The sequence below is a fragment of the Dendropsophus ebraccatus genome, chromosome 7, assembly GCF_027789765.1.
Source record: "Dendropsophus ebraccatus isolate aDenEbr1 chromosome 7, aDenEbr1.pat, whole genome shotgun sequence".
Taxonomy (NCBI): domain Eukaryota; kingdom Metazoa; phylum Chordata; class Amphibia; order Anura; family Hylidae; genus Dendropsophus; species Dendropsophus ebraccatus.
Genome location: NC_091460.1, coordinates 66089710 through 66104939, shown reverse-complemented (window position 1 = coordinate 66104939; position 15230 = coordinate 66089710). Strand labels below are relative to the sequence as shown.

General features: G+C 40.9%; 1 protein-coding gene across 5 annotated transcripts in view; it reads left to right on the top strand.

The window, feature by feature from the left end:
- Positions 1-15230, top strand: part of MTUS1 (microtubule associated scaffold protein 1) — a 161187-nt gene that overhangs the window by 69450 nt on the left and 76507 nt on the right. For 4 of the 5 annotated variants that reach the window (XM_069977677.1, XM_069977679.1, XM_069977678.1 and 1 more), the window contains exon 4: positions 11021-11197. The exons of the other annotated variant lie outside the window; for it this stretch is intronic. In XM_069977677.1, coding sequence (XP_069833778.1) covers positions 11021-11197 — 177 coding nt within the window. The remainder of the gene's footprint in view (positions 1-11020; positions 11198-15230) is intronic. 5 annotated transcript variants of the gene reach the window in all.

The following is a 15230-nucleotide window of genomic DNA, read 5'->3' as shown; positions in this document are numbered from 1 at the left end:
TATAAAGGGATTATGGACTACTCGCATATGTTTGCATTGTATTATAAATCTTTGTGTAGTGTTAGTTTTGTGATAAGAGTCAAGAAATATCCAAAGAGATGATGTCCTAAAAAAATAAGATGTTGCCACAATTTTTATATAACGTTTACCCAGCACAATGCCCCTCCACATCCTGTACACAGAATAAATATAATGGCGGGTGATATGTAGGGCTCTGAATACTTAGAGACGACCTGAGTTTATCAATATGTTAAGGTGTTTGTTTCCTTGATGACATTTTAGTGTGAAAAGATTGGTAATACATCTGCCGACCGAAGTAGCTGTGGTTGAAAGTCAATGCTTGAGGGACAGAAGACAACCACAAACCACACAACAATGGCCCTTACACGCTCCTTACACTTGCAAGTCTGCAGTAATTTAAGGTTGTCGTCTGTTGAATTTTTGCCCCCCCCCCCCCCAAAAAAAATGCTCTTCTATCCCTCCTGCCAAGCTTTGACTTAAGCCTTTCTACTTCTACGTCTGTGTAGATGTTTTGCCTGGCTTTCCATACTGAGATGTGGGCAAGAAAATAACAAACATGGATGCATCAACTCGCCAACCTGGTTCACAGACTCCTCTGCCAGTCTTCTAACAACAGCAGAAGTAGTAATTAGAGATGAGCGAACCTGGAGCATGCTCGAGTCCATCCGAACCTGATCGTTTGGCTTTTAGTTAGCGGTGGCTGCTGAAGTTGGATAAAGCCCTAAGGCTATGTAGAAAACATGGATATAGTCATTGGCTGTATCCATGTTTTCCAGACAACCTTACAGCTTTATCCAACTTCAGCAGCCACCGCTAATCTAATGCCGAACGATCGGGTTCGGATGGACTAGAGCATGCTCAATATTCACTCATGTCTAGTAGAAATGTTTATCAGCTGAAATATAGGAGGGCACTACCAGTGATTAGAGGAAGAGGTCAACTTGACTATGTAAAAAAGGTGTTCTAGTTATTTTGTCCAACCCCTCCACCTAACCTGTGTGGAATAGAAACTTTACCTTGCTTAGTATTAAGCTGACCCATACATTAGATACTGGACCTGCTGACCATCTATTGTTTATAGAGGCTTTCCAAATCCCCCCCCCCCCCCCCAATTATGTTTTGGGGAAGATGAGGATCAAAGACTTGGATTTATAATTTTTGTTTTCTGGCATTAAGGAATCTCCTAGTTTCTATTGAAAACACTTGCATGTTTGCTGGGCTGAGTGTGCATGAGGGAGATCTAGAAATATAACTGTTAGGTAGGCATGGGAAACCTTCCCCCCTCCAGCCATTGCAAATATAAAATTTCCATCATGATGGGAATTGTAGTTTTGCAACGGCTGGAGGGACGAAGGTTCCCCATCCCTGAGCCAAGGTGTATGCTTTGTAAGGCCAGCTTTAGGCTCATTGTTGATGGAGTCCAGTTGAATAGCTACACTACAGTTCAAAAGTTTGGGGTCACATTGAAATGTCCTTATTTTTGAAGGAAAAGCACTTTACTTTTCAATGAAGATAACTTTAATCTAGTCCTAACTTTAAACAAATACACTCTATACATTGCTAATGTGGTAAATGACTATTCTAGCTGCAAATGTCTGGTTTTTGGTGCAATATATACATAGGTGTATAGAGGCCCATTTCCAGCAACGATCACTCCAGTGTTCTAATGGTACAATGTGTTTGCTCATTGGCTCAGAAGGCTAATTGATGATTAGAAAACCCTTGTGCAATCATGTTCACACATCTGGAAACAGTCTAGCTCGTTACAGAAGCTACAAAACTGAACTTCCTTTGAGCAAATTGTGTTTCTGGAGCATCAAATTTGTGGGGTCAATTAACCCCTTAACGACATCGGGCGTAAATTTACGCCCTGATGCCGGTAAGGGAGTTCAGAGCGGGGCCGCGCGGCGGCCCCGCTCTGAACCGCGCCGGTCCCGGGTGCCGCGTGTAGCCCGGGACCGTAGGTATTAGCGGGCACGGTCCGATCGCCGTGCCCGCTAATACAGTAATCGGATGCAGCTGTCAAAGTTGACAGCTGCATCCGATTACCGGACGCAGCGTCATCCCTGGTGTCTAGTGGGGAGATCGCTCCTCCGGGATGTTATCCCGGAGGAGCGATCTCCGTAAATGAAGCCGGCCGGGGACCGCTCCAAGATGGCGCCGTCCCCGGCTCGGCACTCGTTTACTTCCGGCTGCAGCAGCCGAAAGCAAACGAGTGCCGATCTCATGGATCTCTGCAGCATATCTATGCTGCAGAGATCTCTATGAGAGATCAAAGCACTTATACTAGAAGTCCCCCAGGGGGGCTTCTAGTATAAGTGTAAAAGTTAAAAAAAAAATGTCATTAATAGTAAAAAGCCCCCTCCCCTAATAAAAGTCTGAATCACCCCCCTTTTCCCAGGTTATAAATAAAAGTAAATAAATAAATAAATAAATAAACATGTTTGCTATCGCCGCGTGCGTAATCGCCCGAACTATTAATTAATCACATTCCTGATCTCGTACGGTAAATGGCGTCAGCGCAAAAAAATCCCAAAGTGCAAAATTGCGCATTTTTGGTCGCATCAAATCCAGAAAAATTGTAATAAAAAGCGATCAAAAAGTCGTATATGCGCAATCAAGGTACCGATAGAAAGAACACATCATGGCGCAAAAAATGACACCTCGCACAGCCCCATAGACCAAAGGATAAAAGCGCTATAAGCCTGGGAATGGAGCGGTTTTAAGTGTTGTATATTTGTTGACAATGGTTTAAATTTTTTAGAGGCCATCAGATACAATATAAGTTATACATGTTACATATCGTTTTAATCGTAACGACTTGAGGAACATATATAACAAGTCAGTTTTACCCCAGGGCGAATGGCGTAAAAACACATTTCCCCCAAATAAACAAAATGCGTTTTTTTTTTCAATTTCACCACACTTTGAATTTTTTTCTGGTTTCGCAGTGTACTTTATGCAAAAATTCAGCCTGTCATTGCAAAGTACAATTAGTGACGCAAAAAATAAGGGGTCATGTGGGTCTCTAGTTGGAAAAATGCAAGTGCTATGGCCTTTTATGCACAAGGAGGAAAAAACGAAAACGCAAAAATCGAAATTTGCTCTGTCCTTAAAGGGTTAAACGCTCAAAATGGCCAGAAAAAGAGAACTTTCATCTGAAACTCGACAGTCTATTCTTGTTCTTAGAAATGAAGGCTATTCCAATGCGAGAAATTGCTAAGAAATTGAAGATTTCCTACAACTGTGTGTACTACTCCCTTCAGAGGACAGCACAAACAGGCTCTAACCAGAGTAGAAAAAGAAGTGGGAGGCCGCGTTGCAAAACTAAGCAAGAAGATAAGCACATTAGAGTCTCTAGTTTGAGAAACAGGCGCCTCACAGGTCCCCAACTGGCATCCTCATTAAATAGTACCCGCAAAACACCAGTGTCAACATCTACAGTGAAGAGGCGGCTGCGGGATTTTGGGTTTCAGGGCAGAATGGCAAAGAAAAAGCCATGTCTGAGACTGGCCAATAAAAGAAAAATATTAAGATGGGCAAAAGAACACAGACATTGGACAGAGGAAGACTGGAAAAAAGTGTTGTGGACGGATGAATCCAAGTTTCAGGTGTTTGGATCACAAAGAAGAATGTTTGTGAGACGCAGAACAAATGAAAAGATGCTGGAAGAATGCCTGATGCCATGTGTTAAGCATGGTGGAGGTAATGTGATGGTCTGGGGTTGCTTTGGTGCTGATACGGTGGGAGATTTGTAAAGGGTAAAAAGGGATTTTGAATAAGGAAGGCTATCACTCTGCAACGCCATGCCATACCCAGTGGACAGCGCTTGATTGGAGCCAATTTCATCCTACAACAGGACAATGACCCTAAACACACCTCCAAATTGTGCAAGAACTATTTACAGCAGAAGCAGGCAGCTGGTATTCTATCGGTAATGGAGTGGCCAGCGCAGTCACCAGATCTGAACCCCATTGAGCTGTTGTGGGAGCAGCTTGACCGTATGGTACGCCAGAAGTGCCCATCCAACCAATCCAACTTGTGGGAGCTGCTTCTAGAAGCGTGGGGGGCAATTTCTCCAGCTTACCCCAACAGATTAATAGCTAGAATGCCAAAGGTGTGCAATGCTGTAATTGCTGCAAGAGGAGGATTCTTTGACGAAAGCAAAGTTTGATGTAAAAACAATGTTATTTCAAAAACAAATCATTATTTCTAACCTTGTCAATGTCTTGACTCTATTTTCTATTCTTTTTACAACATATGGTGGTGAATAAGTGTGACTTTTCATGGAAGACACAATTGTTTGGGTGACCCCAAACTTTTGAACGGTAGTGTATTTCTTGTAGTTTTAGTAGGAATGTGGTTGGGTCTTTCATGAAGTGTTAATGGGTTAATCCCAAAGAACACTTAAAGATACGTTTATTTTAGGGCAGTTAATAACAAGGTACTTTGCTGATAACTTATTCTCATGTACTGCATAGGAAGACTCGGGCCACAGGGTGTCACTGTAGCCTGATGGACAGTAGTGGATTAAGTAGTTTTATGTATAGTAGTACAATATACGTGTTAAGGCCTACACTGGATCAATACAGGCAGTAATCATTATGCAGCTGGCTACTCATATTATCCACAACACTGATGGATCACTTGTCAATAGTACCTAACTGCATGGTTTTGGAATGTTACTAGAAATTGCTTTTTTCATAATAGAAATTAACAGTGCTTCTGCACCAATAACCACAACTGCAATGTTGAATGCATTGTTTATGTTGTGGTGTGGTAACTTTGTAACACTCTCTGCTGTGGATAATCTCTGCCTATCCACCCTATAAGAACATATCCTCACAGCCGATAGCATGACCTGCAGTTTGATACTGTCTGATAGCTAATTTAGTTTAAGATGGGTTGTGATTACAGCGTCCCTGACTAGGCCATAAATATCAGTTTCCTATTCATACTCACACTGCAGTAAATGAGACATTATTAACTTTACTGTCAGCAGAGGGCAGTATCCTCCTCCTGTACAGATCTGGTAAATATATACAGTAAACTTACTGTAGGGAATAAGAGTAAATTGTATTATTAAAGCAGTTGTCCCATGAGAAAGTATTTTTACTCTGTGATGTCACATGGCGCCCCTGATCATGGATGATTTCCTTAGAATAGAATGTCACCCTAAGACTCCTGTTGTTGTGCAAGTTATCAGATAAGAATATGATGCTGCTTCTCACTAGCACTGGACACATGGACTTTCTGGCCTGAAAATCAAATAACACCCGGAGACACTGCAACAATTACATAACAGCAGTACCAAGGCATGGGAGTGTTGTTAAAAAATAAAATAAAATTATATATATTATTTTAAATATATGTTAACCCCCTTAAATGAATGACTATACAGGGGACACTTAAAATTTAAATAGGCTTTTGATTTGGAAATTGTGATCTGATTGAAGTATCCAACTGCCGGCTGCAGTCACATGACTTATGTCACTGACCAGATGAAACAGGACTAGTATGTGGTAATGTCACTGTTATAGACCATGGTGTTTTACACGTACACACTCGTGTGTGTGTGTGTGTGTGTGTGTGTGTGTGTGCACATACCCTGAAGACAGATATGCAGCTACTTGGAGCCTTTGGGGGGGAAAAAAAAAGTCGCCCAGCACCTTTTCTGCTCGGTGGTGACAGTCTGTCAAAGGAACTGCATTTTTATCAAACAAGTTTGCACACTACTGCTCCCCTCCCCCAAAATAAATTCAAAAATAAAAATGGTCATCATTAAGTGTGCTCACGCAATTGCCTGTTTACCAATGAAATAATGTTTTTCTTTGTAACAAGATAAGGAGGATAGCACATTGTGTTTTTTTTATTTTGCCCTTCTTCAGTCTGCCCTGCCAATCTCCACAGCTTACATTTTTGGCTGTGCCAATTGCATTAACACATTATTTCATTGCTTTGATCTATAAGAGGGTCAGCAGCCTGTCCTCAGACTTCTCCCCCCCCCCCCCCCTTCAGCATTCTATAAAACAGAGCTGCATTAGTGCTTAGCTCAAGGCCATCAGAAAATAGATGATGTTATTATGTGATTGGCTATTCTGATGTCTTCTCCCCTGCGGCAAAGCATCTGGATTGTATTAATTTAATCCTGTCTGTAATAATCTTCAATCCTTTTGGCTGTACCTACACTCTGTGTTAAGAGGCTTTCTGCAATACGAGCCACTATTGAATGAGTGACCAAAACATCTAGATTTTTCCTTTCCTTTTTGTACATCGTATGTCTTGCCAATGATGTAATGGATATATTTTTTTACACATAATATAGCTACACAGAAGATGAAGACCCCTCTCACTGTCCTATAGATCCTGCATATGGTACAGATCATGATGCTGATTGTTAAAAAGTATAATTGCACACTATCCTACCCACCTCCATGGTTTGCTGGTTTGCATTGCTACCACAATGTACTGTTAACTCATGGAGTAAAAATCTTATGACCCCCCCCCCCCCCCCACCAACCCTTATTGAGGCACCATGGCATGCATTGGCTGCTTCTACAGATGGTGGTCTCCAGAGTTGTGCAGTCTTTGCCATAGATGATGTTTTGATTCAGAAAAAAATGTTTAATAACTGACCAGTACTACTACCCAACCAATACACATGTATCATTATCCCTTCATGGCTGTATGTAGTGTGCAGCATGCACAGGGCAGTTATAAGGCCAGACTGCGTGTCTTAGTAAAGGAGATTGATACCATGTGCTGAATGAGGATAAAGCTCGATCTTCAACCACCTGTATAAGGTAGAAGCTGTATGAGTTGAGTTCTATTCTTCCATAGAGGAGAGTTTGACCTGTAGAACATACTGTTAGGAAATTGATCGTCATCATTAGAGGTAATGTAACAGTCTCCTGTAGGATCCACCCTTATCTGTAGTTGCTGCCTTTGTGAGTTGGTCCCAGGAGATCTTTGCTGCTGATGCTGTGAGATGTGTTGTCTTGGTGAAGACTAGGACGGATCGAATAAGTGCATAAACATGCTGGAAGAGCTGCTCAGGGACCTGATTTATGCTACATTAAGGGCAGGGATGAGATTGTGGGAAGAAAGATAAAAGCACTTTAAATGGGATGAGGAGTTGGACAGAGAACAGGATGAAGTTGAAGCAGAGAATAACAGCAAGTCATGAAGGATGCACCAGAGAAGACCTAGCACAAAGACATGAAAATCAGATCATGCCATGGAGTGGAGAATCCTAGCTGTGACCGTAACATTTTCTGGAGTTTTCCCAGGCTAACCCAACCCAAAGTTGGAGAAGATCCGGAGTCCTGCCTGGACTGGGTGTGACGTCTTCAGCACATCCAGAGAACTATCTTCTATTTATCATGCTGAACCACAGGAAACGGGAATGCAGAAAATCCTCCGTGCTGTGGCCCCTTCACTTTGGTCTACATCTTCCATCTTCTGCCAAATGCCAAAACACCGGTGGTAAAAAGAGCAGAGAAAATTGTAATGTTATTAATTGTATATTCTATGTAAATATTTAGTGCTTGCTGTATTTTATTGCTGAGTCATAGTTATGAAGTAGAATTGTAGATGTGTGTTCTTTGCATTATAAGAAGTGGGCAAGAACTTGTGAAATGTTTTTTATTCCATGGTAGGATTCCATGGTAGGCAACAAGTATTTGCTCCATTATGTATGTTTATAAGATGAATACAAATTACAGTATATTACAAATAAGGTATTATGGTATACTGTATATGCTTTAAATTAAGCTGTAAATGTCTGCTATACAATGCCAGATGATGTATACAGTACATCATTACTGTATATTGTTGAGCTTGCTGGGATTTAGAACTATAAACCTAAAAAGAAAAAAAAAGGCAAGTAATAGAAGACCAGAATCCACTTTTACAGTGCTTGTCTGTTATGGCTTATAGAGTGACACTAAATATGATATTCTTGCTTAAGACATCCCAGGATTCAAGCATTTGTATTAAAAAATGTTTAAAAAAAAAAAGGAATTGCATATTCATGGTTTCATTTAAGCAGGGGAAATAACATATGGAGGTCTGTGGGGAGAAACCACCGTAACTACAGCGTGCTATGTTTTGGAGAAACTAGCTGAACCAAAAGTTGAAGTGTTTTATAGCCATTTACTTTGTGTGTTTGCACTGAAAAAACAATGGCCTATATTTAAAAGGGTTATCCAGCGCTACAAAAACATGGCCACTTTCCCCCTACTGTTGTCTCCAGTTTGGGTGGGGTTTTAAAACTGTTCCATTGAAGTAAATGGAGCCTAATTGCAAAACACACCTGAACAGGAGACAACAGTAGGGGGAGAAGTGGCCATGTTTTTGTAGCGCTGGATAACCCCTCTAAGAATCTGTGACCTGACTGCTTTGGTTTTCCCATGACAACCAATCAGAGCTCAGCTTTCTACTTTCCAAACTCTGGTAGAATGAAAGTTGAGTGGTCATTGGTTGCTGTGGGCGTTTTTTTTTGCTGCAAGACACACTGAATTTGGGCCATTGTATTAAACCACCTTTTAGTAAATGTGCCCCAATGTAACAATTGCCATTATAAAATGGCACCTTTAAAATTCATAGATTTTCTGGACACTCTGAAGGAGCAGATTTTCCTGTCCTTGCCAAAGCCTTGAGCATAAAGCTGCCTCCAGGTCAAGCAGCCCCTGTGGCCTGGGATTTTATTAAGCTTTTGCTTCGTTTTAATCTTCCTCTCAAGACTGAGCAGTGACGTACCATAGTAAATAGAGATGAGCGAACCGGGTTCGGGTTAGAGTCCATCCGAACCCGAACGTTCGGTATTTGATTAGTGGGGGCTGCTGAACTTGGATAAAGCTCTAAGGTTGTCTGGAAAATATGCATACAGCCATTGACTATATCCATGTTTTCCACATAGCCTTAGGGCTTTATCCAACTTCAGTAGCCACCGCTAATCAAATGCCAAAAGTTCGGATTTACTTGAGCATGCTTAAGGCTCATCTCTAATAGTAACTATTCACAGCTCCGCTTTCATTTTCTAAAATACTGAAAAAGGTGCACTATGAATGGTTGTTATGGGCAGTGAGGCCTCTGGATTTTTTTTTAGCAATTCAGCCTTTTACTGTGTGCACATTACTGGGGGGTGGTGATCAGGGGCGTGCTGAGCTGCACAGAGGTAGTGGCCATGTCTGTGTTATGAAGAAGTTGATTTTATTAGCATCTTCCTTTTTCAGTATTGCACATGCAGCATTTGACAGATTACTAATGCAGTGTATATGTATATGCTGGGTTTACACATGGAGGTGTTTCCACCATAGATTTCAACAGCAATTTCTAAATTTTTTCAAGTACAATTCAGAGCAGCAATTGGAGGCAAATATGTGGAAGAAAGATAAAGCAATTTTTCTACAATCTAAAAACAAAACATTGCACTTTGCTCTTGCCAGTTGCATGAATTTTTGCATCTAGCTTAGAATACAAAAATAAAATGATTGGTAAAAAATGGAGTCACTCTAATCTCCATACCAATCCCCTGCTGACTGTTCCATGGTGTCCCGCTGGTCTTGATTCATGCTGATCCAGCAATGATATCAACAAGGCATGACCACTACCTCCCATCTCTGGCACAGTGGTAACCTTATTGGTGCCGATACTCCCCCAGCCCAGCCAGTCATGTGTCGCCATTCCACATTATCTCTGGAGCCCGGTAAACAGACTGGCAGAGGACCAGGGAAGCATCGGCACGAGGAGCTTCATAGCAATGGTAAGATGAAGATAAGGCGGTGTCCACCTCTTCATGGTAAATTCTATTTTTCTTGTCATAGGAGCAGAAAAATAGAATTCAAGCCATTACCATTCTCTCACATAATGAACTGCTTTGTTATGAAGTGCAGCTTTTATCAGGTTATATACAGTATGCATATAAACTAACCCCAGGGGGGTATGTCATTAGATAAACAGTATATTTACTGGGAAATGGTAGAAAATATGTATGGTTGCATATGTGTCCTCCACCTGGCCCCTTATATTGTGTGACCATAACAAACTTAAAGTCCATAGGGACTACTATGTAAAGTAATGTAACATTCCTGAGCAGTGTGTAATGAAATGGTGTATTACATACAAATAGACCCGGATTGTTTGTAAGGCGTTCTGGATTATCTGTTACAACCAAGTGGAATGAAGTATAGTAAATTTTATGTACAATAAAGGCCCAGTTATACAGAGGCTGCCAAAAAGCAACCAGTGACTACTGATATTGTTTGTAAAACCTTTTAAGGATAATAAAGGTCTTAAAGATGGTTTTTAAGGTTTCACTACAATCCTTGTGTACACAAATAAAATACTGTTTTTTTTTTGCGATCACACTGCTAAGAGGCTATTCACATTATGTTTAGGCAGTGAACCGACTTTTACGTAGGCAGATCATAAGTTTTTTAGTTTTTTTTTTAAAGCCTTATTTAGACATAATTTTTAAGTTTAAAGGAAATCTATCATCTCCATATGTTTAGAGCTGCATATGTACGCAAATATCTGTTTTACAAAGTTATAAAATCATGTTTTTCCCTCTAAGCTTAAAAGTCAGAGGCCTTGCTGAGCTGCAGCATACATGCCCCACCCCTTCCTGCCCTGCATGATTGATGTAGAGGGTTTGGCTTCCAACACTGAGCCTTGTACATCAGCCACGCAGAGGAGGGAGGAGACATGCATGCTGCAGCACAGCCTCCTCCACCACAACTCTTAAAAAATGCAGGATTATACATTTGAAAATGAGCTAAGGTACCATTTTTCTCTATAACAAATATCTGCACGTCTGCAGCTCTGATCATGATAGAGCAGATTCCATTTAACACAGTTAAGTGATTTTTTTTTTTTTTTTTTGCTGTTTGCACACCATGCCAATTTGTAAGCATTTAACTGAGATTGATGTATTGAGTGTTGATGAAAAATGATTTCTCAAGATGCTTTATTTGATGCCTTTCTTTGTCTCTGTTAGCGGGAGGTCTGAGTTCTCCTAAAGGAAAATCTAGTATTGTAAAACCATCAGCTGTGACTGGGACAAGATCTCTGCCTAGAACAAGAGTCCCATGCAAGGGAAGTACTCTCCAGAGGACTCCTAGTGTGTCTTCAGTATGCAGCACCCAGAGTGATCACAGCAGTTTGAGTACCAGGTGTAAGTACAGTGTTCACCTTTAGCACAGGGTTGGTGGGCACTTCACTTGCACTTGTCTTTATGTTTGAGCACGTTGTGATGTTTCCCACTGGTTATATATAAGGACACCCTTACGTGAGGATGTTTTTGTTTTTTGTGCACCTGTGACCCAATAACTTTACCACCCCTGTGCTATTACACTGAACAGGTAATAAATGCTGGAATGGTGGGTGTCTGAACATCTAAATCTGCACCAATTCCAAAACAGGGGACCTGGTCACTAGTTCCTCAGCCCTCAACAGACACTCCCCAAGTACACTTTTAATTTACTGCCAAATTTATCATGTGCCCATTGATGAGAACAGTTACAGTATTTGCATTCACGCACTCCTACCCATGACAACCCTGATCAGCAATAGCACATGTTTGGAGCACTGTTATTGGGGCACAGATGTGGCCATCCTAATGTACCTTTTTTTTTTTTTTTTTTGCTTTTGGCCCCCAGTCACAATATGGAAGCTGGGTGCAACCACATGGCATAGTTTTTGTTGCTTTGCTGATGTGCATAAGTTGTGCATGCATTTTCCTGTTCTGATTGATACTTGATAACTAAACAGAGAATATTGCGTTAAAATCATCTCGCAGGGGATAAAAGGAACATTCAAGAAGAACTGATGTAGTTTCTCTTTAGCTCTTATGTTACAGCTATTATTTGTTTTAATTGGATTTGAACTGAACGCCAGGCTGCTCTCTGCGCCTTCAGATCAGACAAATGTGCTCGATAGTTAAGTAATGTCTCTGCTTATGCTGCATCTCCACTGCTAAAAGGAGCCTTGAGCACATCATAAATGCGCTTATTGTATCCATTTTTCCACTGAAGCTTCAGACAGCTACTATATTATGTATAAAATGCCCTTTTGAAACAAAGCTCCATCTAACCATGTGGCCAAGATTCTGCAGCCCTACCCAGTGTCGATTTTGCTAGTTAGACTTTCATGTTGGATTAGTTTGTCCTGCCCACCGCCTCAAATCCTCTGATTACTTTCCACCCTAATTCATCGAGAGCCGACAGGAAAAACACAAAGGAGTGAACATGGCTGATGACCCATTATCTGGTTATGATCCTTCACCTTAGATGACCATGCCAGGCGGGCACCGCAGTTGCACAGAGAGTGCTTTGCCCATGCAGCTTTCAATCAATTCTACTATAAAATCAGCTGCTGATTCAGGGCGACCCTCCGATGTTACTTTTCTGACCTTGCTGATGGTCGCATCCTGGAGCATTTGTATAATTCCTTTGTTGGCTTCAGCTGCTAGGAAAAGAAGTAGGTCACTTATTTTTTCTTTTGATATTTGAAGCTGAAGTTAAATGAACTGTCAGTGTTACTGGGCTCCATACCCCTTGAAGTGGTGGGGTGGTGGTGGTGGGGTGGGGGTGGGGGGTCTGTAGCTCTAAGAGCCATTTAGTGGGATGACATTAGGAATTAAATGCAGCCCTCTGGGAGCTTATTGCATGCAGGATACACATTGGCCTCTTTCTACACTGCTAAATAATTTAGGTACCCTTACTATACAGACAAGTTATTTCTACTCCATAGACATGCAGACATGGTTTACACAGTCTTCTGGGCTGCTAAAGTTAGACATGGTGAATTGACTCTTACAATAACTATTATGTTACTATTGCTGTATGCACACACAAGACAGATACACAATAGATTTCCCACCTGGATTTTGCAGACTGGAAAGCTGCAGCATATTACAGTACTAGCAAAGTGGGTGAGACCTTGACAAATCTGCATGTTACAGTAAAAAAAAAAAATGACCTGCATGCAGCATATCCCTAGGTAAAAAGGGGTCTGGCAGAACAAAACTTGGCAGATTTTTCCTACTCACCACATAGTCTATATACATTGTAGCAAAGAAACAGCATCCAAAATTCAGACGAAAAAAGTGCAAGTTTATTGCAGAATCCCAAAGTAAAGTTTCAGCTTCATAAAGGCCAACTGCGGGCCGAAACATAGAACTTTTTACTTTGGGATGTTGCAATAAACTTGCACTTTTTTCATCTGAATTTTGAATGCAGTTTCTTTGCTACAGCTTACATGCATTTTATGTTGAAGTATGTTGTAGATACAAAAAACTTACTGTGGGTTTTCACCATTGACTTCAATGGGAGATCAAAATCGTCAGGAATCTACAATGAGATGTAGTGTTGGTGAGTTTGTTATTGAGTTAGCAAATTGATTTGCAGGTAGCATGTTCCTCCTGAGTAAACCTACTCTTTAGTAAGTCTGGAATCCATTGACAGACCACGTTTTGCTGTAAAGTGTAGTCTGTAGTGTTATGGCCATTTGTAAAGGTAATAGCTGGCCATCCAAAATTCCTTATGGCCCTGAGCTGGTAATAGAAAGCTCCCATGATTCAGAAATGACTATATTGCATGAATCTGAGCAGTAGCACACCTAAGGATTAGATAAGCTATGTTTTTGGATAAGATGGTGATTTCAGAATGCCCCCCCCCCCACCACACCTGTTTTATTTAAAGTTCATCAGGTTGATCACCATTCATTTATTTTCCCTCAACCTTGATGCATTATACATACAGTATTTTGCAGCAGCTTAATCCTCCTATGCAATATCCTGTTCCTTATTTCAGTGACACCCCCCCCCCCCCATTTAGACTTTAAATATACTAGCATTAATATGACTGACAGAGTATTGATTTCAAATAAATGTGTTCTCTTCATTCATTATAGACTCCTTTTAATAGTTTCGGCCTTACCCAAAGACCATGAACCTCCAAATAGAATCTGCTGACCCTTTTAAAACCCATATAGTGTACAGTCTCTCATTTACTGTGAATACAGCTCTTGTCCTTCCAAAATTATCCAGATTGTTTTGAGCCAAAGTATCGAATGCATTCTTAGTGCTCTGTTAGGTCAGTGTCTGGTTAAGCTGTGTACCCTGCCTTATAAGTAAGGCTCTTGTACCATATAAGAGTAATCCGCTTTTATTAAATTTTTCTAATTTATGAAAGCAATGTGGAAGTACACAACCTGAGGGCAAGCTGCAAAATCACAGTAGCAACAATCTTGTATCGGCATGCAGAACCTGTATGCCAAGCTCTAAATATCAGCAGCCTGAACAGGAATGGCTACTTCCTGAAGTGAACCAAAGGCCAGTGCAGGTTGAAAAGCCCAGAATGCCTCTGGTTCATAGTCGACGAGTGCAAAAGTCATTAATTGAACAATAGTATTACTGGAGGTCAATGGGTAGACCTTAGTATACATTGGAAACCTTTTCTCCCCAAATCGCAGTGTATGCAAGCGTATGTGTATGCAGTGTATGTCCTGCCTAAACATTTCTTAAACCCATATCTTACGACATGAATTGGAAAGCTTTTAGGGTGCCCGAGGAGCAGGGTAGAATGGGGGAAAAGAGGGAGAGAGAATGTAAAAAAAAATTAAAGGAGAGATCCACCATCCAAAGAAGTGCCATGAGCAACAAGGAGAGCAGTGGAAGGGAATGCTCCCTCAAAGGTCGGCCAAACCTGACCACTAGTAGCTCAAAAGAATCTGACATTTACATGAATGTTCTCCAAGGAGATGGAGAGAAACATAGATGGCCATGCTCACTAGCCATTTCCATTCTCATACTCTTGTACCATGAATAAATACCAGTCCTATATAATGTATTCATGTAGTCGGTTATAATTGGTGAGCTCTGAAGCTCTTTGTATTCTGTACAATGTTTTGTGAAGCAGTTTGTTCTTCTGATACATTTTGGTTCTGTTTGGTTTCTGCTGTCTGGTTGTAGCCCAATGTTATGTTAGTGGACACAGTATAGGAATTCCATATGATTTTATGTTGGTTCTATCCATTGAAAGACCATATTAATTTGTGTCAATGCCAGCAACATGATTTGCAGCTACCAATGGGTGAATGCTTCCCGTTTCATGTACTGCTTAGTTGTACTGTTTTGTTGAAAGTACATTTGTGTTTTTCCAACCATATTTATCAGCCACATGATATAACAATATGTATTCTTGCCA